Source organism: Tamandua tetradactyla, chromosome 10, assembly GCF_023851605.1.
Source record: "Tamandua tetradactyla isolate mTamTet1 chromosome 10, mTamTet1.pri, whole genome shotgun sequence".
In the NCBI taxonomy this organism is placed as follows: Eukaryota; Metazoa; Chordata; class Mammalia; order Pilosa; family Myrmecophagidae; genus Tamandua; species Tamandua tetradactyla.
In genome coordinates, this window is record NC_135336.1 from 103,364,064 (window position 1) to 103,390,590 (window position 26,527).

The 26,527-nt window shown below is 40.8% G+C and overlaps 1 protein-coding gene across 6 annotated transcripts in view; it reads left to right on the forward strand.

Moving 5' to 3' along the window:
• The window catches only part of ERG (ETS transcription factor ERG), a 255,536-nt gene that overhangs the window by 171,840 nt on the left and 57,169 nt on the right, over positions 1-26,527 (forward strand). For 5 of the 6 annotated variants that reach the window (XM_077119074.1, XM_077119076.1, XM_077119072.1 and 2 more), the window contains one exon: positions 22,853-23,070. The exons of the other annotated variant lie outside the window; for it this stretch is intronic. In XM_077119074.1, the coding sequence (XP_076975189.1) occupies positions 22,853-23,070 (218 nt within the window). The remainder of the gene's footprint in view (positions 1-22,852; positions 23,071-26,527) is intronic. 6 annotated transcript variants of the gene reach the window in all.

Sequence of the window (26,527 nt, forward strand, 5' to 3'; positions counted from 1 at the left end):
ACAGTTCTGGAACCCTTCTCTGCTGTGTCTCTTGGGGTTCCTTTTTCTTATTTTCCTATCACTGTCCCCCAACACACTTCCTCTTGACCCTCCCTCCCCATCTCCTCCAACCCCACAGATGCACCTCCTGCCACCCCACCCTTCTTGCTGGTATAATGGACTTGTTGTTTGAAAATATGGAATTCTGATTTTGTATTTGAGTTTCCAGCTACTCTTTGAGAAATTGGGTAATGCACAAAAGAGATAGGACGAGATAAGAGGGAAAAGTTCTGTTTAGGGAAACGGAACAAAGAACACTGGCCTATGAGCTCGAATGCACACTTCAAGTGTGGGAAATGGTGCACATTTTCTTTGAAGGATTTGCAGCACAAGAATTTTACATCAGTGTGCCTCTTCCTTACAAACTTGAGCTGTGGCTTAGTGTTTTAGCTATTAGTTTTTGGAATTTTCTGCTGACGTACAAGGAGAAGATCATCCAGAAAAAAGAACAAAGTCCTTAGCTTAGCAACCTGAATCTTAAGATTAACATCTATTCTCTGAAAATCTAAAGGTTTCTTAAATTTGCAAAATAGAAGTATTTTTCCCAAAAAGTAATATAGACTACTTTTACCTAGTTAGCCTGCCTTTCTCACCCGTCTCTTATTGCTGATTAAAAGTATCATCATTAGTTAAGTCACTAAAAGGCTCTTTGCAGGATGTAAAGATTTGTAGGGGCCAACACATTTTGGGACACTTAGGTCAGGTTAAGGAATTTAGATTTTATTTCAGAGCAGAAAACTGCCATGTGAGATTATCATTTCCATAGAGAAGCCCAGCTTTTCAGTTTTGCATGACCAGAATCACCTCATAATTTGAGGCCATGTAAGTTGTCCCACAGTTCAGAAGAGGCCAAAGTCCCAAACTAATTAAATCAAATATCTGTAAAGTTGTTTTATCCAAATCATTACCTGGATACATAAGAACTGCTCATCCCGTAGACATGGCTGTCAATGTATTTTACCATACGGAGAGCTGACCATGTGTAGGAGGAACTTGAAATGCTCAGAATCCTTTAAATTGCTTACTTTTATTTTTGCCCCCAGCCTAGAGTGTCTCCCGCTGGGTTGCATGTCTTCTGGGATGACGAGCCTGTGAGAGGCCACCTCTGGTACACTATGTAGGAAATTAAACCATTTCTGCTAATGTGGATCTAACCATAATTTTTAATTAATTAAAATAGCATTAGAGTGTGCCTTACTGAAACAAGAGTGTTATTATCTTAAACTAGATAAGATAATTATTGTAAATATACTTCATACAATCTAGAATTTAACATATTAAGTTATTACTATAACGTGAATTTTCTCCAAGGTCCCAAGTACATTGACCACAAGAGCATGTATCCGACAATACAAGGATATAAATGGCTTAGGTCTTTAAAAATGTACATTATTTCCCCATAGTAATAAAGTCTCTAACACTGGGGACAAATTTAAAAGCAGCTTTAATAATGCATAAATAATAATGAGCATTTGTCATGAGTCCCAAGATATCCAAAGTCTAGAAACTCTGGTAGAGCTAGTTGCTCCGAAGCTATGCTAGTTGTTGGCACAGTTTTGTCGCTTGGCATCAGGACAACTAGAAATGGCAGTGAGACCCCCTTCTGTTCCAGCCCATCGTCCTTGGAGAGGCCACAGGGAATCAGGGAGAGCCCTTCCGCCTGCTCATCTCATGCTTTCTCTCTTTTGCTTAGTGGTGGTGGGGTAGGATCAATGAGGATGATGCACTCACAATGACAGCCAACGAAATTACAGTGGTCAGAGTTGTCATTACAAGTATGACAAAACTCAGAATAAATTCATTGTAATACTTTATTTTTCAGAAAGCCTCTCTGCCAATTCCTCTGTTTGGTGAACTCAACTACTGCTTTTAAAGTGTGATTCAATTAACAAAAAGACACTTACCTAGAACACTTAACATTTACAGAGAGTGAGATGCACTTGGAACATTCCAAAATCAAAGACAGAGTGGATTTTTTAATTCTGTGATTTATATGAACTCTCACTACTTCCTCCAATTGGATAATCCAGGTTTCCCTAGGGCTGGTTTTCCCAGGGGACAGAGGGGATAGAAGGTCATTCATTGAATTAGTGTGCAAATTGAAATTTTCAAACACCAAATCGATCCCAAAACATCCTTCCAAAAGTCTTGTCCAAGCGCTCTGATATCTCTTCATTTGATTCACTACCTTGAATTAAAGGGGGAAAATCCTAATTAAATGTAACCTTCTTAGGGGAGAGGATTTATTAACCCTTTAGTATCAGGCAGATGGGAAGGATCTGAGAAAGGGAAGACCAGGACTGAGAAGTTACAGAAAGTAAGAAGAGCATGCCTACATTGCATGCAGAATGAAAGACCAATTCTTAATGGATCATTCAAGGCCTTCAGAAACCAGGACCAGGCTATCGCTCCAACCTGAGCTTCTACAGCTTGCCTCACACACCCTTTGGGTCCTCTGCAAACCACAAAGGATGGTCCTATTTCTGTACTTCTCCTGAAAATGCTCCTTGGCCAGTTTCACCTTCAATCTTCAAGGTTCAGGTCAATGAACACTCATTCCTTCCTCATTCTTTGGTCTGTCCTCCAAGGAGACGACAAACTTACCATGACACTTAGCACCTTCATGTTCTCAGTACATTCAATAGATACTCCTTGTGTACACATCTTGTGTGGGCACTTAACCAGGCACTGGTGAAGCATCACTGAAAAACAGAGGAAAAAGGGTCCCTGCCTTCCAGAAGGCTCCATTCTAGTACTCTGTGGGGTTGACCATGCTTCCCCAGTCCACTTCTGTTATTGCAGGGTACTTTTTAAATCTCTAGTAAAGTAATCATGTTGCATGGAAGAATAGACTTTGAGGGCTATTATATCATTAGCTCTAGTACCTGCTATAGTTGCTTTGTACATGGTGAATGTGCAACTTCTCCTTATTCGGATTAAATGCCTTCAATTGTCTGTTTTGAATTGAGACACCTGAGTGCAGTACCCAGCAAAGATATAAAAAAGGGGGATTTTCCAATGCCCCAGTATAGTATACAAGTCTAGACGTTAAAGCAACCTGGTCTTCTTTATGAACCTTAGTTGACATTTACTTTAATTGGGGAGCACCACCTGTTTATTCCAGCGATGCCGAAAGTGTGCCGGGATGGACGCCCAGGGAGAAGAGCAGGACATCAGTGCCAGGCCCCTCGGCCCCAGGACCCGTTCCACAGCCTGGCTGTGATCTGAAAGCACAGCTAGCTTGAGAGCGAGCGAGTAGGTGGCCTGTAGCCTCAGCTCATTTCCTGTTGGGCTGCAGTCCACTCCAGAGACCTGCCACCCATTTTGTCAAAGACACGCTGCTTTCGTTGCTTTCGAGAAGGCTCAGCTGGAAACAGATGTTTGTACTTTGTAGCACATGGGGGGTGAGTATTCTGCTTCTTCAGGAGAGAATTTCCAGGGTTAGAGAGCCTGGGATTCAGACTCGGCAGTTGGGGCACGTAAAATTTCAGTCCCCTGTCTCCCTTTTTAAGCTCCAGGTTTAATGCATCGCTAAGCTCTATTTTGGGGGAAGGCTAAATATTGGCTTTCTTCTCTTAAGAACTCTCTGTTGTCAACTTAAGGGAATGGCCAAACAAACTCCTTTTGTGGTACTCAGCTACTAAAAATATTTTCTTCCTACACATGTCCTATTGCTATTAGACTTTGAGTCTCATCCATTTAAAATCCACTTTTAAAGCGACACTATTGGCCTTAGGACCCCTTTTACACTCTTAAAATATATGATTAAGAATCCTAAAGAGCATTGGTTTATATAGATTATAGCTATTGACATTTACTGAATTAGAAATAAAAATGAATAAATTTTGAAGCATATTTATGAATTAAAAATCACAATATATAAACCCATTACATGTTAACATAAATTAACATAAATGTTAATATACTCTTAAAAAATAAGCATATTTTCTAAAAACATTTTAATGAGAAAAAGTGTATTTTCTGAAAACATCTTAATGAGAAGGGTCAAATTGTTTTACATTTTTTATAAACCTTTTAATGTCTGGCTTAATAGAAAATGTCTGTATTCTCATATCTGCTCTTTCATTCAATCTGATGTGATATCACATGACATGTAATGTCCAGAAAACTTTACCGAACACCTGTGAGAGAATGAGGTGAAAGAGACAAATAACATCTTAGTATCTTCCAAACCTGGTTTTGAGCAGCAGACTTCCTGAAGGAAGGTCTGGGAACCCAAGGGGGTTCCCGGACCACACCTTGAGAACCACTCATCTGCAGTACTCAGGCTGGTACCTGGAATCCTAATAAGAGGATACAACAATGGCAGAACAGTCACATTTCTTGCCGACCTGGAGTTTGCAAACTATATACTGGGTGTCAAAATTGGGTTTGAAGATGCCTATGAAGACTTTTCTGGTGACTTGAGAAAAATACTGTGGCAAATGAAGAGACATTTCTTATCTAGGAGGAGGAGGCATGTTCCAGACAGAACCCCGAGAACGGGAAGTATTCGTAGGCAAGTAGAGCCATGAACAATTAGTTCTTCTAGATGCCTCTTTCCTGAAATAAATTTATCACTTTGTCTAAAGAGGAAATATCTGGTCACTTGCATCACTGCCCAAGCCCAAAACCCTGGGCTCCGGTGTAACATGAGCAGAAAGGAAGTGATACCTGTAGCCTGCCATTCACCACCCAGAGCATGTTAAAATCTACAGCCTCAGACCATGGGCTGACAGCGATTTCAGGGCAGGGTAAGACTTGGGCGCTCTTATTCTTTTCAACTCCCAGAAGTCAGTTTCCCTGAGGGCTTCCCAATGTAGGGAATGGTGTTGGACAAATCTCAATAAGGTATGTCCTCTCTGTGCCAAATCCTTTAAAAATGGTCATGGCTATTTACAGCCTCTCCAAATGAAAAACACATATCCCCAGTTCACAGATTTTTCTGTATATGATGATGAATGGAAGTTCCCATTGCATCTGGGGCAAAGAATGGCTATAATATTTTATTAAGTGTGGCTTTTGGTGTGCACATGGCATCTGTAATATATGCATTCTGAGCACATTTAGTTTTGGAAATAATAAAACTTACAAGTTAGAAAGAATTCTCTTTGCAAGGTGGAAAATATTAGTATATCTCAGGAAAGAAGACAATTCCTGGGCTTGTATCCAAGTGATCTAGACAGAGTCCCATTTCATGCCAAATAAATGCCCAGGTCCTTGCAATGGCTATAGGTTCTACCTGGCCTCTTATCCTTCCTTCTGTCCTCTGCTCTGCCATTACTTGTTTGTTCTTTGCATCCTTTCAGTGGATGGAGATCAATAACAGCAATGACTTACTGGCTCTTATTCACCTTAAAATCCCACTCTCAATCCCTTGTGCCCACTTCTAGTTGTTGCTCGACCGGCAAGCCTCATACCCCAGATCCCCTTTGGCTCCTCCTCACCCCCTTTACTTTTCTTCAGGTCCCACTTCCTCACCCAGACCACCCTTGACCACTCCATCCAATAGAGTAGTCCACCATCTCCTTCTCACTGAGCTCTACCTTTTCTAACTTGGGTCTCAAAATTGAATATGCTAGAGTTCATCTAGTTAGCCTTGTTAAGTGTGGATTGTGATTTAGCAGTTCTGGGGCAGGACCTGACATTCTGCATTTCCAAGAGGATCTTAAGACTTTGAATAGCAAGGTTCTAAGTCACTTCATACATTACTTCTATTTTTTTTTCCATTTCTTAAGTTGCCTATTTCTGCCCCTGCTGGAATATAAACCTTATCTGGACAGGGATCCTTTGCTAGTCACTGATGTAACCCATGAGGCTGGAAGAGTTTTCAACAAATGAAAGCTCCTCAGTATATATTTGCTGACCATATGATCAAGTGAATGTTCAGGGACATGTGATCATGGTAGAGATTGGACACCGTTTTCCTGTGAGGCAGACTTCTACAGCATTTTTGAATACAGGTATCTTGAATCCACGTAGGATTGGACAGCATTAGTCTGTCCCACACCCATGTGGCAGGAAGTGTCCAGTCATTGGGGTGATAAAGAAGGTCTTGTTGGTACGGACATTCTAACTTCACGTTATCAGAGTAGCAGAAGCAAAGATGTTTGCCATGTTGTTTTATAGTGTAGAAATACTATAAAATTTCTCCTCAGAGTGGACTCTTCCAGTGACCGACCCCTGGATTCTGGAGTGTATTGGAGGGAATCAAGCACTACCTTAAACATGGGACATATTCAAGCTGCGTTTGAAAACCGTTCCTCCTCTGTCTTCTGACTTTCCCTCTTTAGCTTGTTCTTATCACTTGTGTTAAGTTTATTTCACTCCAGAAATAAACTGAAACAACTTTGCAAGTTAATTAGCACCCACTCTGCCTTCACTCCAGGCAGTTTCATGCTTAAAAATGGACTGTGCTGGAAAGGGTGCTGAGGCCATGGGACTGGTCATAAATGATGGAGAAAAGCACTTGGCAAAAAACTGACATGTAAGGAATGAGGAGAGGAAGAGGAAGGTGTGAAGGAGCTGGAGCTGTCAAGAGAAGTTGGAAGGGAAGCCAAAGGAAAGAGTGTTAATAAAGGAGAGAATGGCCAATGCTACAAACTGCTCTTGAGTGGACAATGAAGGGCCATGTTGGAAAGTGTAGATTTGATGAGCTACAAGTAGCACACTGCTAATCTTAGCAGGGCCATGCCAAACCAGAAGCACAGGTTTGAAGAGCCCACGGGAAGAGGAGAATTCATTCCATTTACACAAGTGAAAACAAGGTAAACGTTAGATGTAAATGTTTGGGTAAATATTGTGGAAGGGCATCGTAATTGCAGAAATACTGAATCTACATCAAATTTCTTAATAATGATGATATTAGGGGTCATGGGAACTTGTCCGGCCACCACCTGACCAAAACTCTTCAAAGATTCAGAGTCCAGTGGGCCAGTATGCTCGCTTATTAGATCAGGAGCTTAAAGCTAAGGTTTGACAGGGGCAAAATGGTTTCTTGACTTGAAATTGCATACTTCTTCATACCTTGTTTTAATGTTTGAATTGGTATAAAGTGCACTTATGCACCCAATTTGATATAAGGCTATGTAAATTTATTAAGCTGGAAAGGAGGGAATGAAATTTATCTTTTGTTGAAGGTCAGTTACCTTTTTACATAGACATGGGCACACATGATATACCCCAGAGGGCTCACTGTGCAAATTTGATGACTGGTTGATTTGCAGAGGGGTTGGGGAGAGGAGTCCATTCCTCACTTGTCTACCAGCAGGTCCCTCTGTGCAGCACACAGCCTAAGCAATGCTGCATTAGAGCCCTGAAGCCTGGAACCATCCTCTTCCTCATGGAAAAGATGGATAGATGTGGATATTCATCACTCCACTTCTTCCTTGGGGTTGAAGTATAATAACCAAAGAAAAATCCAAATGAAGAAACAATCCAAAGGATGAGATTTAGAGTTGATGGAAGAATCCTTCAGCTTTGCAGCTTACCATGTTCTGCAAGTTCAGAGCTGTTTGTGCGTGAAGGAACTTTAGGTTTTTAAAGAGTTGTTGAGACTTCCAAAATAGACAGATTTACAGAGGAGCTCAAACTTGACGCCAAGAGAGCCGTCATGGGTATGACATATGGATGTGAAATTTGACATGGCTGGACAAGTTTGCAATTTCAAGTTCATGTATTAGGTTTTGAAATCAGTGCTCCCAGACTCATAAAAATCAATTCTTGCTGGCAACCAGCTTGATGGTGCATAAAAGTGTTAGGACAACCACAGGGTGCACCCTGGCGTTGTGTCCTACGTCAAGGGGAAAGAATGAGATCAGCGTATATCGTTAACAAAGGGTCATGACACCCTAGCTACTCAGTCTCCCTCCTGTGCAGCAACCTGGGCAGATTTATGTGCTGGAAAATCTTCCCTAGTAGGGAGGCATCGTCACTCATGGAGCCTAAGTGGCAGCTTGGCAGGGAGTGGACACTCCCAGTGGGTAAACACTTGGCTCTTCCCACCTACAAGTAGGCGTCATAGTCTGAGAAAAAGCAAATGTCAGTGTTTGTGTCTGCTTTACACAGTGTGTGGCCAACAGTTATTTGGGGATGGGGATGAAAAGGAAATGAAGGGGGACCCTTGAGCTCTATCTGAATAGTGGGGACCTTATATGTGTGCCTCTCTTCCTGTGAGAGACTCCGTTTGTGAGACTTTCAGGTGGGAAAGCCACATTTTATTATTGTTGGTATGTTGTAAGTACAGAAAGCCCACAGAGCTCCCACATGGGAGATCAGGTCCTAAACACACTTGAAAATGTGAACCAGCTCTCAGGCCCTTGAATAACTTCTCACTTTCAGCACAGAGGAGAATATCTGTGAGGACACAGGGGGAAGGACCCCTCAATTAACGTCTACCTGGCCTGCATAGAAACTTTTTGGCTACTCTGTGCTTGATCAGTTTCCACCAGACCCAAGGATCTGCTCAAAGACGGAGAAGGTAGAGCTTGTAGTTTGGCCTTTGCAGGAAGAGAATGCAACCAGTTAAATAAAATAGAAGTCATTTTGGTGCCAGGAGGGTCCTTAGTCCAACCCTCATATAATAGCTAAGTGGAGGGGAGTCCTTAGGGGGAAAGGACCACTGGGGAGCAGCTTGATCCAACTAGTGACCCTATCCTCTTGCCACTCTTTTTAATTCAAATGTGCCCTTTCTGACATTTGTGTTTCGAATCGAGTAGGACATACCCATTTTGGGCAACTGCATCAATTTAGAAAAAGATTAATGCTGTTATAATACCACCCTCTTAAGGGAAATTTTGTCTGCAAAGTTTGGAAGCAAGAGATAGATACCTGATGAAAAGTAGCTGGCCCAGAGGCAGAACTGTGGGTGGAAGCCAAGACATCTGCTGCTCCTATCTCGGGCTTGCCAGGCTTTTCCACGGTGCCAGAATTTTCTCATGAATAAAATTCTTGGAATTTTATAGAAAACAATGAATCCATGTGTCAGAGATTCACGGATGAGACACATTCCAGATGTGTAGCACACGGTCTTTTTAGCGTATGTGTGTTTTGAAAGGCTGAACGTACAACTTCCTAACTTTGATGGAGCTCTTTCTGAAGATGAGAGGAACGATAAACCCTCCTTCCTTGGTGTTCAGAGAAGTATTGCCCAACAGAGGAAAAATGCAAATGCCCTTGGTGCCCCTGAGCCTGGGGGTGCTCTTCTGAGCATCCTCTAGGCCTTCCAAAATCTGAATCACCAGAATCACAACATGGGCTTGTAAGCTTCCAAATTAGGAATGGTGACTGGTCCTACCAGCTTCTTAGCAGGGCTGCCACAGCCGTAGAAACACTTCCTCGAACAAGTTTATTAGAAACACCACACAGTTTTAGGGAAAGTGAGAATAAAAAATGTGATGGACCCCATACCCTGGAAGAGAAGACTTTTCTCAGGAGTTTGAGGGTCACCAATTGTGTGCCAGGCCCTGTTCTTGGGAAAGAAATGGGGATTTTGTTCAAGAACATGTCATTTTTTGTTCATGACAGTGCGCCAGGCAGTGTTGCAGCCACTGAGGGTACAGTATTCAGCAAGAGGAGCACCAGCTTTTATTTAATGGCCATTAAATGCAAAAAACAAAGTAATGTTGAATTACAAATGGAAACCAAGGGAAGAACTTGACCAGGGAACAGAAAGGTTAAATCATGGGGCCCAAAGTGACAAACTTGGTCTTAACGATAAATGATGAGATGCTAGCCCATTCTTCATCCCATGTTAGATAAAAATAGAAGACTTAAATTTACTGCTTGCAACAAACAGTTGTACACAAAGAATGTATAATTTTCTTGACGTTAGTTTTGCTAGGATAATACTACTAGAAAAATGGATGGTCCAAGCCACTGCCTTGAAGCATTTGGAGAAGTTGGAGCAGTCACATCAACTTTCTAGAGTGTGGTAATAATTTTAATACAATATTATGGTTTATAAAACCTTTTACACAAGCTCATTTTGGCCTTTTTAACAACCCTGCTTGGGAGTTGAGCAGCTGTTATCAACACCACCTTTATTTTACAGTTGAGCAAATTGAGACTCAAAAAGATGAAGGTAGCACTTCTCAAATTTGAACGTGGATAGGGCTCACTGGGGATGTTGTTATAAAGTAGATTCTGATTCAGTGGGTTTGGGACCACAGAGTCTGCATTTCTAATGAGCTCCTCTAAAAAGCTGCTGTTTGTGGTCTAACACCACTGAGAACCCGAGGGATTTAAGGAATTTCCCCGAGGGGATACAGAATGCAAGTGACAGAATCCAGATTCGAACTGGGTCTTCAGATCCCAAAACCAGTGTGCATACGCTAACGCGGTTTCCTACATTTTAGTGCCTGTCCATAATTATGTGAAATATATATATAAATAACCTTTTCATCTCGAACGATTTAAAACTAGATAAAAATAAGATAAAGGATTTTGGTTAGCATTCTGTGAGTCTTATTGGATGACAGTGATTAGAAAAACAGAAAAGGTATTGAATGTCGTGAGTAGAACCACCCCAGACAAAACAAAGAGGGATTCAAAAAATCATTCACCTGACAATCTGCAGGAGTGATAATTACATTCTTTGCACTCAATTTAAGATGCAGAAACTGCATGTTTCCAAAATGTTTATATACCTTTTGCTCATCTGTGAAGAAAGAAAGAAGCCTATAGGGAGGGTTGGGTGGGGGTGGAGAGGTGAGTATTTATTTGTTGGAGAAAGAAAAGAGGCAATTAACACCACCTATACATTGTTACCCAAGGATTAAATGGTCTTTATGGAGCTAAATTGTCCCATCCTGTTCTCTTTCAAATGCATTTAAAGTGCATCCTGAGTAGCACTGTGAAAGTAAAGAGAAGAGTTATTTTAAAATTATGTTTGCTGCATTTCCAATTTCCCAAAGGCTCATCTAAATCTTTTTTCTTTTTGTGGAACGTAACTATTCTTTCTCTGAAAATGTTCCACAAAGCTCCAATCTTTCAGAATGTTTCTTGAGTTTCTGCATCACATATTAAATGATTCCCTCCCTCCTCGATCTGAAAAGCTCATTTTCTAGTAAGCTTTATTATCTTTTGCTTTTATTCCCTAGCTCAATTGAACACCCTAGTTTAATCTGATATGAGTTTGAACTATGGGTATAAGGCAAAGCCGTGTAATACTATATGCTTCATGACAACACGAAGTAGACTTATTGGAAATGGCAATTAGATCCACAGATCCTGGGAACTCCTAATCCCTGGCCACACAACCCATCGATTGCACAGAAATGTGTGCCTTCATTTTGATGCAATAGAAGTGACTGGACCCCACTTATAACATTATGATGGGGCTTTCATACAATTTCATGGATTCGAGCTCTGTGTTTAATATCAGCGTCAACAAATGAGTGACGTTAAGAAGCTATTTTGATGTTAGGAACACATGCACAAAGAAGCCTGTCCGGAATACTTGTAATTTTATAAGGAAGTTGGAGGAAAACGGGGAGAGATAGGTGTGCAAAGAGAATTTGCAGAGCCCCCTAAGCTCTTCAGAGCCAATGAGAAATCCAGTGAGTTCGGAGCGGGTGGGTATCCAGTGGGAATCTTTTCTGAACAGATATGCTGAGGGGAGGAAAAGCACGTTCCAGGAAGGGAAAGGGAGAAACAAAGGTGAGAAGGAAAGAGTTCGGGTTCTCTATATCATAATCAGTCAGGTAACATCTGCTGTGGTGGATATATGTTAAAGGTAAGGAATGTGATCAAGTTCTCTAAAGTACCCTATTCATAAAGATAATAAAAATATTTATCTTTATTGAGTCCTGGGTCTCATCCCCTTAGCACTGGGCTGGCACTGCAAGTTGTAAAATTGTTTGATACTGGAGCAATACCATATTGAAGAAATACGCTCTTTAGATGGACTTCATTTGCTTACGTACCTTTTTCCTTTGAGGTTAATCCAAGACTTTTTTTTTATACATTTATTTGAAGGGCTAAAATAGCAATGTGTTAAATTAGAAAAACGTGAACACGAATCTAGATGCTGCATTTAATATATGGTGCTAATGTTTCCTTCACTGAAGAATTAAAAAGGAAAGACAATAATATCCAGAAGAGGTAACAATGATTTGCACCGAGCTTGATAAGGCATTTTTAATTTGCAATGTTTTGCTTTTCGTGTGTGTTGTAATTAGAAGATACGCTAATCAGATGTACTTTTTTGTTACATGAGATATTGGCCATATCAGAATTGCAGAAGTTATCACATCTGGAGCAAAAGCTCCTGAAGACAAGACATGTTGTTTTTGGGCTAATAGTCATCAGGGTGGTGGGTGGGAGTGTGGAGGGAGGGCAGGTGGGGAAGGCTTCCCTAGGTACCTTTATGTTTGCGCTGCTTTTCCCACTTCCAAATGTGATTAGGAGCTAGACTTTCTAGAGGCATCTACTGTCTGTGCTCTGCCTTGAAGAAAAGGCAGACACAATAGGGCTTGAGACAGCCTCATAAATACTTTTCCAATATCACTTGGTCCACAGACATCCGTTTCAAGCCACCAAAGTGGTAAGTCTCCAGCATATTTATAAAGGACTTTCCTGCCTGATTTATTTTTCCTGTGTATTATTCGTTAAGGGAAGACAGGCGTTCGTCTGCAATGAACACACCCCAATGTGCGGACATCTCTTTGGGTGTGAATAATCAGATTAGCCAGAGAGATAAGAACAGGTGTGTTGACTTAAATCATTAAATAAGAAATAATTAAATCACTCTAAGAACCTCTTACTGCATATCTCTCAGGCTTATAGAAAAGCATGTTGCACCTGCTTTTAAAAAAGCATGTTGTATCTACACCTTACTGGTTTGGAAAATGCTCACCAATTATGCTCCCAATCTTTGAACTCCATTCTAAATCCTGGGATTCTGGGCACTTCTGCTCTCATCCTTCCTCCTCTCTCCATCAGGCTCTCTCTCCAGGTGGTTCCAGCTATTACTGTGAAACCCCTCTCAGCCCTTTCCAGGCTGTGGGTAGTTGAGGGAGTGAAGTACTCTGGCATGTGCTCTTTCTTACAGCGTCTTCTCTTTTCTTCTAGTAGTACCTGGACAGTGGCACAGTCTCAGGGAATGGCTTGAGTCAGAGCTGCCAACCCTGTTTTTATTGTATCCATGCTGTTGATGTTAGTTCTCTTCTCTAATGTCTCTTCATCTTTGGGTGGGAGTGACAATTGTGCATAGGGCTATTGTAGAATTAAGATTAAAATTTAAGATGCCACTGGTTATAAAATGTACCCTTATTTTATCTGCAATTGAGGAAGAAGAAATACTGCTAATAAATTATTGCCCACCATTGGTGGTAAGATGATCCAGATTTCAGAGCTGATGAAACATAAGAAATTGTGCATCTTTACATCAGTGAAACATGGCTAAAAAGATACTACATGTAAAGTGCTTAATTGTATGATGGAGCAGCTATTTACAAGTCAAGAGAAAGTGTCTAATAGATATTTTATCATCCCAGGGTAGGATTTAAGTGCTATACTACATCCTGCTTAATTATTTGCAAGGGAAATTTATGGAAGAGTATATTGTATTGGTTTGTAATGTGTTGAGAACTCTGGCAGAAAAGGCAGACTTGATTTAAATTGTCATTGGCTTTCCAAAGTGGACAGACTCCACACTGTGTGGTGATAGCAGGTACTACTTTAAGAAAACTTCTTTTAAGAATGTTTATAACATACTTGCTTGTTCCACTTAGATTTTTTTAAATTAATTTAATTTTTTGTTAGAGAAGTTGTGGGTTTACAGAACCATCATGTGTAAAAATAGGATTCCCACGTACCACCCCATTACTAACACCTTGATCAGTGTGGTGCATTTGTTACAACTGATGAAAACACATTTTCATATTTTTATTATTTACTGTATTACATGATTTAACTTATGGTTCACTGTGCTGTGCAGTTGCATGGGTTTTCTAAATTTACATTTTTATTCTAGTAACATATATTCAACCTAAAACTTCCCCTTTTAACCACATTCAAATACATATTTCAGTGCTGTTAATTGCATGCACAATGTTGCGTTACCATCATCACCATCCATTATCAAAACTTTTTCATCATCCCAAATAAAACTGTACATTGTGAGCCTTAACTCCCTATACCCTATCCCGACCTGGGCTGCTGGTAACTTTTATTCTAGATTCTGATCTATGAGTTGACTTATTCTTATTATTTCATATCACTGTGATCATACAATATTTGTCCTTTTATGTTATGGCTTATTTCACTCAACATGATGCCTGACATGTTGAAGATTCATCAACATGGCTTATTTCACTCAACAATGCCTGAATTAAAGATTCATCAGTGCTTTCACATATATCAGAACTTCATTCCTTTTTACAACTGAATAACATTACACAATGTTTATTCATTCATCAGTTGATGGACCGCTTGGGTTGCTTCTGTCTTTTGGAAATTATGAATAATGTTGCTGTGAACGTTAGTGTGAAAATATCAGTTTGAGTCGTTGCCTTCAATTATTTTGAGTGTATATCTAAAAGTAGAATTGCTGGATCATATGATAATTCTACACTTAAATTTCTTAGGAACTGCCAAACTGTCTTCCATAGCAGCTGTGCTATTTTACATTTCTACCTGCAATGAACAAGTGTTCTATTCCTCCACATTCTCTTCAAAACATAATTTTCCATTTTTTTAAAATAGTAACCATTCTAGTGGTTATGAAATGGTTTCTCATTATGGTTTTGATAAATGCTTCCCTAATGGCTAATGATGTTGAACATCTTTTCATATGCTTTATGGTGATTTGTATATCTTCTCTGAAAAAATGTCTAGTCAAGTCTTTTGTCCATTTTTATGTGTTCTTTGCCTTTTTATTTTGAGTTGAAAGATTTCTTTATACATTCTGGATATTAAACGCTTATCAGGTAAGTGGTTTCTAAATACTTCCATTGTGTAGGTTGTTTACTGTATAAAGTTTTACTTAATAAAATAAAATTCTGTGATGCACAAAAGTTTTAACATTTGTTGAAGACCTATTTTTTCTTGTTGCTTGTGCTTTATGTGTCAAGTCCAAGAAACCATTGCTAACACAAGGTCCTGAAGATGCTTTCCTACATTTTCTTCTAGGACTTTTACAATTCTGCCTCCTATATTTAAATCTTTGATCCATTTTGAGTTAATTTTTATTTTTGGTGTGAGGTTGGGGTCTTCCTTCACTCTTTTGCATATGACGATCCAATTTTCCCAGCACCATTTGTTGAAGAGACTGTTTTTTCCCAATTGAGTGATCTTTCCCCCTTGTCAAAAATCAGTTGACCATAAATGTGAGGGTTGGATTCCGAGCTCTTAGTAGGATTCCATTGTTCTATATGTCTATCCTGGTGCCAGTTTCATTACTGTGAATTTGTAATAAGTTTTTAAGATCGGAATGTGTGAGTCCTCCACTTTTGTTCTTTTTCAATATGGCTTTTGCTATTCAAGACCCCTCACCCTTCCATATAAATTTGATCATTGGATTTTCCATTTTTACAAAGAAGGCTGTCAGAATTTTAATTGGGATGGCATTGATTCTGTAATTTGCTTAGGGTAGGATTGTCATCTTAACAATATTTAGTCTCCTATTCCATAATCATGGAATGTCCTTCCATTTGCTTAAGTTTACATTGATTTGTTTTAACAGTGTTTCATAGTTTTCTGTGTAGAAGTCCTTTACATCATTGGTTAGATTTATTCCTAGGTAAATGATTCTTTTAGTTGCTATTTTAGATGTAATTTTTCAATTGATTTCTTCTTCTGATTTTTCATTATTAGTATACAGAGATACTACTGGTTTTAGGTCTTGCTCTTGCATTCTTGCTGAATTCATTTGTATGCCCTGGGAGTTTGGGTGTGGATTTTTTGATATTTTCTGAGTATAGAATTGTGTCATCAGCAAATAGAGAAATTTTCAATTCTTCCTTTACAGTTAGGATGATTTTTTGTTTTTTCTTGCCTAATTGCTCTGTCTAGAACTTCTAGTACAGTGTTGAATGATAATGGTGACAATGGGCATCCCTGTTTTGTTTCAAATCTAGGGGGAAAGCTTTTAATCTTTCACAAGTATGATGTTAGCAGTCGTTTTTTTTTTCTAATATTTGCCCTTATTATGTGGAAGAAGTTTCCTTCTATTCCTAACTTTCTAAATGTTTTTTTGTGCAGAAGGAGTGCTGGATTTTGTCAAATGCCTTTTCTGCATGAATTGAGGTGATCATGTGTTTTGTTTTCCTTCATTCTGTTAATGTGGAGAATTACATTAATTGATTTTCTTGTGTTGAACCACCCTTGCATATCAGCAGTAAATTCAATTTGATCATGATGTATAATTCTTTTAATATGTTGTTGGATTCAGTGTGCTCATATTTTGTTGAGAAATTTTGCATCTATATTCATAAAAGATATTGGTCCGTAATTTTCTTTTCTTCTGATATCTTTATATGACTTAGGTATGAGGGTCATGTTGATATCACAGAATGAATTAGGGAATATTCCCTTCTCTTCAGATTTTTTTTGGAAGAGTTTGAGAAGGTGTATTTTATGATTCTTCTCTGTATGTTTGGTAAAATTCCCTTGTGAAACCATCTGGTTTGGGGCTTTTCTTTGTTAAGAAGTTTTTGATTCTGATTCAGTCTCTTTACTAATCATTTTTTTGTTGAGATTTATTTCCTCTTGAGTCAGTGTAGTTGGTTTTTGTGCTTCTAGGAGTTTGCCCACTTCATCTATGTTATCTGATTTGTTGGTTGAGAGTTGTTATAGTATCTTCTTGTAGTCCTTTTTGTTTCTCTGGTATTGATAGTAATGTCCCCCTTTGCATTTCTGATTTTAGTCATCAATTAGAATCTTTTTTTTTCTTTGTCCATCTAGGTAATGGATTGCCAATTTTGTTGCTTTTTTCAAAGAATCAACTTTTGGAGTGTGCAGTGGTGGCTCAGTGGCAGAGTTCTCGCTTGCCATGCTGGAGACATAGGTTCAATTCCTGGTGCCTGCCTATGTAAAAAAAAAAACACGTTTACTTGATTTTTTTGTATTATACCATATTGAATCCCTTCTCATTTCTATCTGGATTTTTTTCCATTTATTTTCCTTATGATTAACATAGGATTAAATTTGAAAAGTTTTCTGCCATTGCTTGATTGAATATTGTTTTAGTTTATAAGGTATCAAAATGCAATATACCAAAAATGCAATATACCAGCTTTTATAAAGGGAATTTTTAATGGGAATTTAGAAATTTTACCATTCTAAGTTTATAAAAATGTCCAAGCTAAGGCATCTAGGGAAAGATAGCATAATCAAGGAAGGCTGATGGGTCTGCAACACCTTTGTCAGCTAGGAAGTCACGTGGCTGGCATCTGCTAGTCAGTTGCTCTTGGGCTTCCTTGCTTTCTACCTCTGTTCCTGTGGGGGTTCCTCATTTTGCATCTCCAGGACAGGTTTTCACCTCTTGGCTTCCCTTGGCTCTCTCCATCTTTTGGCTTGTTTAACAAGAGAACCTGGATCTCCAGCATGGCAGGCGAGAATTCTGCCACTGGGTCACCGTTGGACCTCCCTGTCTTGTAATATTTTGTTGTATGATGTACATCTTACTATTTTAAAATGTTAACTCTGGTATGTCTTCCCTGAGATGTCTATTTCTTTAGTTTGTAACCAGTTTTCTTGACTTGGCACCTGTCTAACTGTTGCAGCCCTTCACCTCTCCGCTGCAGCACTGAGGAAGCAAATCATCTTCAATTCTTCTCTGCCACCTTTGTCTGGGGCAGGTTGGAACAATGTCTGCCCTCAGAGCTGAGCCATCAGTAGCCATCGACAGCAGTGATTGGCAATCATTCTATGCCCACCTTGAGTCTTAGGCAAGTGGAGTTTTATACCTGTCCCTCTTTGACAAAAAGCAAGCTATGCCAGGGGCCAGACCCACTGCTGCCTGCCATGAGAGGGGGGATGGATAGCAATAGCGTCTGCACAGAGAGAGCTGTTTATGGTGTTTACCGTAATTTACCAGGTTCTTCCTCCTCCTGCTCCCTGGATGCTGCACACTGTTCTCCTGGACTCCAGGTTTTCATAGTAGTTGATTCAGACAGTTCCAGCGTGTTGAGTAGTTGTACTGGTGAAAGGGCTGATTCCTGGCTTCCTACTCCATCTTCCCAGATTTCCCCTCCTCTTAGTTTTCCATGTGTTCTTTCTTTTCTTTTTTTTTGACATGGGCAGGCAGCCACCAGGAGTCAAACCCGGGCCTCCGGCATGGCAGGTGAGAAGTCTGCCACTGTGCCACCATCACCTGCCCTCCATGTGTTCTTAACAGTGATTTAGGGCACGTAGCTATTTGAGGAACCTGAAGATAGGTTTAGGAATTTGGTTCTCCAGGGGCTTGATTCTGGCCATCTTCCTAATTTTTGAAAACCATACAGAGACCATTTAATCCCTTGTTCTTCAGCTGCCTTAGCTCTGAAAGAAAGCTGACCATTCTCTAGGATTTTGTTTCAACACTGCCACTCCTAGATTTTCATGAAAGCATAAATATGACTGCTTTTTTTATTCACAGTATAATATTTTCATAAACCACAGGGGTCACAAATTGAAAGCAGATTTGGGTATGGACTCTTACTATCTATTTCTTTTACTTTAAATGAAATAACCTTTCGAAATATCAGTCTGTATGGAGAGGTATCAGGATCCTTGAAATATTTTGCTGGAAATGTAAGGATTAGCACAATTGCATTAGACTTTTTTTCCTTGTAATTTACAAATCGAAGCACTTAGGATCCTTTTTTGTATCCAAATGGAGTTACTTGAAAATAGAAGGATATTTGAGTCTTAAAATTCAAACTATAATCTAATTGAGTACTTTGTCCTTTCTGGAACTGTAGGTAAAGTATTATTCCATGAGCACAATCCAAAGGAAGGGTCCTCCTATGTTATTTGTGCATTTAGCATTCAATTGAAATAATAAATACTATAGAACTATATAGATAAAATATATATAAACTATATATATAATAAAAACTATAGTACCTTTTCTTTGGGGGCAATTTGCTTAAAATTTGTGTGTTTCTCATGAGTTCATAAAAAATGGCGTTGGTAACCTGCCACTTGCCGTACTGGAATATCCCAACTTTCCTGGAACTACAGAAAAATACTCTGTGCACTAGCACACAACAATCTAAAGTTCAGTTCTTTTTATAGCAACATGGACGCAGGAATATTAAATTGTGATGCCTTGTTTATGCCAGGTTTTGACTCTTTTTTTAATACTCCGTTATAAAGCCCCCCACGCAGTTCCCAAGCCCTGTGGTTTCTGAAGGTTCTGAAATTGCATCCTATATGTTAACGAGGACATCTGTGGATACCTTAGGCAGGTAGGCAGGTAGGCAGGTGAGATTGCCACGTGACCTGGGAGGGGAAAAGGGACATCGGTCAAGGCCAGGAAGAGTCACTGCAGAGCCAGATTTAATGCACCCCTGTGTTTCTGGTTCCCAGGCCTGTGTTCCCCCCACCTTTCTGGTTTTAATCTTCCGGGGCTAAGTCCTCTCTCCACTTTGAAGTCCCAGGGCTGGTGGACTAGGAGAATCCTGTGCACTACCTTTGTCATTTATGCTTTAACCAAAGGGGTGAAGAAGCATGCGTATAGAAAAATCAAGCGTGTGAGCAGAGGTGCTACTAGCTTGTTCCGTTCTTTTTTTTCCTTCTGAAAGACAGCACTCAGCTGTCGTGATCATTTCTGTCCAAATGGGTCTCTGAAGACCACACTTCAGCATCTTCTCTTTCCCTCCTGGTTGTTAAAATGTGTTCAGTTGACTGGGCATGTGTGCATGTGTAGGCTTTTTATTTCAATTTTTGTTTTTGTGTTTGTTTCTTTTTCCTGAGCTGTCCTTCGTTTAGTCAGAATCATTTGTGAGCATGCTTTTTTGATTGCTCCCTTTCCAGAATGCAAACTGTATTTCACCCCATTTTGTAATATCTATCTTGAAGCTTTCTCAGTTCTAGGATGTTTCCCTGCTGATAAGCAAAAGCAACTCATTGGTTGCTTTTGATATTCTGAATTGTAGCACCTTTCTTGTTTTTATGCTCTGTTAACTTTGGGAAGAAGTTTAAGATGCGGAGAAAACATGTGCGTTTTCTTTATCTCTAGCATTTGTAAGTATTTTTTTCAATCAATCTCAGTGAACTTTAATTTCTTTTTTTAGAAAACCATGTGCTGAAAGGATGCTTTGCCAGATGTCAGAATGAGTTCCACCTTGCTCCAAACACACATTTAAGCCTCATTTTACTTTTAATATTTCGGTCCATTTTTTTTCCCAGTCTTATAGTAAATTTGGTTTCAAGGATATCTTACTTTGTATTGGGGATATACAGACATTTTAAAGTAATTACTTTTTATTGTTGTTGTTAAAACCATTTCCTTTTTAGTTCATAATTTAAAATGTAGCCTGTCCCTTACATATAGCTGGTTTCTGCCAATTTCTGAGATAATTCACACATATATACATGTTTCTTGTCATCAGTGAGCCAAAGCTAACATTACATAGTGTGTTATTCCCCTTTGAGCTGAGCTGTGCTTGAGTCTGCAGGACCAAAAAGGAGAAGAGGGAGAAGCAACCAGCTTTGTTCTCTCTTCTGTCCAGTGCCTTGGGAAGAGAGTGTCTGTTTTGTAAAAATTATTTAAGAAGCATTATTTTTTCTTTATTGATTAGTCTGACATCTCTAAGTCCATGGTGCCAATTTTACTTTTAAGCCCTCCATCTGTAAATTTAGGTAGATTCCTTCAATTCTTTCAAACACTTTGTGTCCAGAAAAGAAAAGCCAGATGATTCAGCTTCCAATACATGTCTAAAATGACCATTGCTATAAATTCAACTTCTATGATGCATTGTTTGGTTTCTGTCTGTCTGTCCATGTGTTTAATTTGCTCTATGTTCAAGATGCCTAAATTAAAAAAAAATTGCACCTGATTCTGGCTATCCAACTGGCACAGCAGATGGTTTGGACATTTTGCATTACTGCTTAAACCCCTGGCTTAATATCTCCCCAAATCAACAGAACTGTGAGTCTGAGGATTCTAAGCAGTTGTATTTGTGTGTGTCTGTATGTGTGCCTGTGTGTGCGCGTTTGTGAGATGGAGGGGGTGGGCAGTTGTCTGTACATGGACATCTGGCCACACTTTGAAAACCTTATCTTGGAGTTTCTTATTTTTGACTCTCTGGTTCATGGTCTAGTGCCTTAGGCAGAGAAGTTGATGGACAGGGGAACCTGTCAGAAATGCTGAGAATTGGAAAAACAGTTCAGTGATATTCGTGGTCCATGGGTAGGAGGGGGCTTGAAGGGAGGAGTATTCTGTGAGGTGGGGGTAGGAGTAATTTATAAAATCGCATGTGCTCCCTAAACACTCTGATATTCTGGATAGGGAGAAAGGGAGGGCTTCCATTTCAGAAGGTCACTTTGCAAGGCTCTAGGACTGATGGGGAGCAGCTGTCCTTATTTGGAGGTCAACTCAAAGAATAAGAAGGGAGCATTAACTTAAACTCATCTTCCAGACTAAAAGTGGTGAGAGGAACATCATAAGCCGTGGGGGGTGCAGGAGGAGGTCACCAGAAAATACAAGCTGGTTCTATCCCTAATCTTGGCCAGTTCACTTCAAGGTTAAGGGTCTCACATTTCTCATTTAGAGATTAAGTTTGGACTAGAAGGTCCCCACAGTCTACCTACCCCCAGCTCCAAAGTTCAGTTTTTAAAAATGTGTGGTCCAACTGGCATTAGGTTCTCCCTAGTTGACAGCAATACCGAGGACACCAAAGGACCGAAATTAAAGTGAGCTCTCATACCTTTTTTTTTCTTCTCTTATAGAAACCAAATTGGATTGTTCTTGTTGGTTGTTCAGTGCATTTGTCATGCAATACATCATTCGAGTTGTTGACATTTCCAAATCAAATTTGCCTTTGCTGGTTTGGCTGTAGAATATAAGCATGGCTAACAACTTGTTTGACTTAAAACAACAGAAAAACTCTCAACAACGACAAATTTCTGTTTCCTCTCACTATATCAAGCAAAAGAGCAAACATATTAATGAAAATAAAAACAAAAAAGAGCTAGCCAGAGAGTCAGATAGTTTAAACATCTTAATATTTGGAAGCATCTGGATAATTCACAGCTTTTCTTTTCTTTTTTTTTTTTTTTGGTTCATTTACCATCCAGATGTTCACCATCATGGAAGCACCACTTGAAACCCTATTTCAGTTAATAACTTAGAGTGGAAAAAAATCATATCTTTGTGGGCTTGTCCTTTGGAGCTCCATTTCCCCCCCACTCTTCTTCTAAGTACCTCTTCCTCAAAACCTCCCAAGAATGTGGCGATTTTGCCAGATGCTTAGGTGTTAACCTTTGCGTTTCTTTTTCTTAATCTTCAGGACTGCTCTGTACTCTGTCTGCTTGAATTATAGATTGCATTTGTCAAATAATGACACATGCAATTGAATGTCTTCTAAGACCTTTGAAATTCAACTTCCTTAAGTTGAGATTAAAGTGAGTGTTATATGCACGGCTGCAGTAAGCTTGGGGGGCCTCTGGAGCTGCATAAAAGTTTTTCTAGGCTGGGCAGTTCCCAGTCATATGGTCTGGAGGGAAGACAGCAAGATCCCGTCTGCTTCCGAAAGGTTAGAAATGGGTGCTGTGCAAACCACCTAAAATGTAGTACCACTTAGAAATGCCTCTATGGTAACTGACTTTTGAAGCATGACTGTCCTCTGGAGAGCCCTGAATCTGTGTGTCTTTGGGTGTTCAGGAAGCGTTATCGGTTGTGAGCGAGGACCAGTCTTTGTTTGAGTGTGCCTACGGAACGCCACACCTTGCAAAGACAGAGATGACGGCATCCTCTGCCAGTGACTATGGACAAACTTCAAAGATGAGTCCACGCGTTCCCCAGCAGGACTGGCTGTCGCAAGCCCCAGCCAGGGTCACCATCAAGATGGAATGTAACCCCAACCAGGTGAACGGCTCAAGGTAAGGAGACTGCTGATTTATCTTCTCCCTGATCTCCTGCCTTCCTGTTCCTTGAGAAGGCAAAGTGGAAACGAATCACGCTTCTCCAAAGAGTGTTCCAGGAAGTAAGGTCATTGAACAGGAACATTGGGCAGTGCAGAGAAAACGCATTTTGCAAGGGTCTGTGTTGAGGATAGGCATTGTAAAAATGGTAGTGTATTTCCCAAGAACTCTCTTTGAAGATGTGGGGTTCATTTCCATTTCCCAGGTGGGAGGGGCCTGTGGAAGCGGGGGTGGGGGCGCCTTACCAACATATGGCAGAATGCATCTCTGAGGTTTTTATTACCTGGGGCATAATGCTGTCTCATGTTTTTATGGAGATAGAGTGTCAGCCATTGGCCAGGCAGCATAATGTGTGTCCAAGCCATTTGACTTTATTCATGGATCTACCCCATATGCCTCCCACCCCCACCCCAGGCCTATTCTCCTGCCCTTTCTCCTTTCTTAATGCATCCTACTGCTTCTCATCTTTACTTACACTTAAAGCCAAGCTCTAATTATGAACTTTCCTGGTTTCACTGAATTGGGTTATTGAATGCAGAACTGTCCCTGGCACTCAAGAGCATTTCACTAGGTAAGTTATAGTTTTGAAAAGTAAAGTTGATTCCCATTATGACATAATACTTCATATACATTCAGGAAAAAGAATATTGACTCTCAGAACAAAGAAAATATAATTTCTTTAAAATGTTGTGCAATCTAACAGTGATAAACACAGCTCACGCTTTCTAGTTCTTTACTACGTACAAAGCTATTTTATATCCAGTATCCTCTCAGTTCTCTCCCAGAAGCTCTGTGATAAATGCTTGTCCCCACTTAATGGATGAGGAAACTGATGCTCAGGCATTTTATGGTTAAACCAAACTCCCCACCTCAAGAGATTCAAAATTTGGATTCAAACCAGGAGTGTTTGACTGCACGCCCAGTGCATTTTCCACTCCGTTTCAGCTATAAGAGGGCTTTTTGTTACATGTATGTTTTAATGCTAAATATGTTTTTTGTACGTGTCATGTTTTATAAGTGCTGGAAACCATTGCGTCAGCTTCTAGGGAAGCATTAATGAAGGTGACAAGCCACAATGGCTTGTGTGCCAAGCAAGGAGATGGAAGATGCCAGACTCTTACTTGACTCCGAGGGGCAGTTCACTTCTGTGCATCTGGCTTCTTGCTGCAAATAGGACTGACGTTTCTGATAGTAAATATTGCTCTGACACAGATATTTAGTGGAAATCAGGTCAAGGCAGGCCCTTCTTGGACCTCATCAAGAGATAAATTCCTGTAGTCCTTAAAAGACCTCAGGAGAAAATGAATTCATAGCACCCAGGATAGCAAAGTCTTGGGAAGTTCAGAACGAGGTGCAAATATTTCACAGGTGCATCCTATCTGTTTGATAGACTATTTCCTCTCATCATTAAGTATATATTTCTGAGACTTAAAAGAATGCAATGTAATCATGTTCTGAAGAATGGAACCACATTTATGTAGAAGAATCATTGGTGGAGTTAACCCTGGAAATGCTGAATGAATTCTTTCTTTGATGGAGTCTTGTGATCCCGTATATGCCCTGATAGCTGTGATATGAACACTAAGGCCAAAACCCATTTCTAAAGTGTTTCTTTTTCAGAGGCTAATTTCTACCTACTGAAAACACATGTGCAAGTGTGTGTGTGGGTGTGTATGTGTGTGTGTGTGTGTGTGTATACACGTATGTATATGTGCGGAAGGGAGAGACAGAGACAGAGAGAAAGAGAGACCATCTCGGGCAAAAGAACCCAAAAGCAATGTGTCCTGAAATCACTTCCCACTGGCAGTCAGCAGAGCGGACTCTGCCCTGGCTCTCGTTTGGAGAAGTCTGGCCTGCGGTGAGCCCTAGCAGCACCGGCTTGGACTAAGGCCACCGCAGCAGGGAGACTGAGCACACAGGTGAGAGTACGGTGTCGCAGAAACAAAAAGTGTTTCAGAAAATGACAAAGACTGCTATCTCATGGGAGAATTACACATGTAGGCCAGTGGGATTGATGCAGGCCTGTGATTTCCTTCCATAGCTGATATCCTCATCCCCATCTGTCCAAAGTCCTGCGAGCTCTTTCCAGCATCAGTGGTAGACCACAGGGACTTGGGGCGGGGGGCGCTGGGCACCCCTCAGCTCCAGCCATGGGAAGGTCGTCCCCAAGACAGACACGGTCCCCAGGGAGCTTCCCTCACCTCCCTTAGCCCAACAGTCTGGGGGCGGGGCGGTGGGAGCGTGGCGTTTCGTGGTTCTGCTCTTGGGTAGGTGAAAAGATGAAGGTTGAGCCAAGTGCCTCTTCTCTAGGAAATGAACTACTTTTGGGGGGAACCGGACAGTTTTCCTGCAAGGGAATTTTAACTGAAACATTAACATCTTCCTTTCTCAGGCCCTCACAGAAGCCTAAGATTGCTCAGAATGTTCCCATGGAACATTTTAATTTTTAAATACAGACTCTCAACTTGTGGAGCAGAAACTCCTCCCACTCCCCTCCCTGAGCCCCCTGGGAGCCTCTAATCTACTTTCTGACTCTGCAATTTTGCGCTTTCTAGAGAGCTCATATACATAGCCTTGTACAACATGTCCTTTTGTGCCTTGCTGATTTCACTCCCGTTGTAGAGTTTTACAATCCTGTTCCAGCCATAGAAGCAAACTGTGCTCTGGGTTCAGTAGGTCCACGACCACCAGGAAGTTAGTCTTGCTCTCCTCCTTGTCTTCCCATGCACTTGGCAGGTGCTGTCGCTGAGAGCACAGGGCCACAGTCATCTGCCCTTGGCCATATGCTTCCTCGTGTGGAAATGGTGGGCCTGGCATGACATGGGGAGGGCAGGGGGCCATTTGTTTTTGGAAACCTCCAAGCTTTGTAGCGTAGAGTAATAAGACGGCGAGTACCGCCCCCCTCCCCACAACCCTATCATCATTCCCCACCCCCAGGAATTGTCCAGGGCATCTCTTCGTAGAAGAGAAAGCCAAGTCATGGTGCTTATGCCCGTGTTTCCAAGTGCCCGGCGCGTCAGTGGAGTTGAGAGCAGGGCCATTGCTTTCTGACCTCTGGACCAGCAAGTGCCGCATCACCGAAGGGTCTCAGCCTAGCTGGACAGGAGGTGGGAGAGGGATCCGGCTCAGATTGGAGGCTCCGCTGGGGACCCTATAGGATCTGTGACCCTGTGGAAAAGCAACTTCTGGCAAGCCTGAATCTGCTCTTCAGAATGGGCCAGGCTGCCTGAGGGGCCATGGAAGAAAGAGAGGCTTGGAAGCCACCAGTGGAGCTAAGGATCATCTCAGGGGGGATTGGCAGCACTGCACCTGGAAGATAGAGAGCTACCTGGTCCTCAGATGGGCGGCCGCGCTGTGATCTCCATGCACATCCGTTCTGACTCCATAAAAGACAGAGGACACACATTTGCTCTGA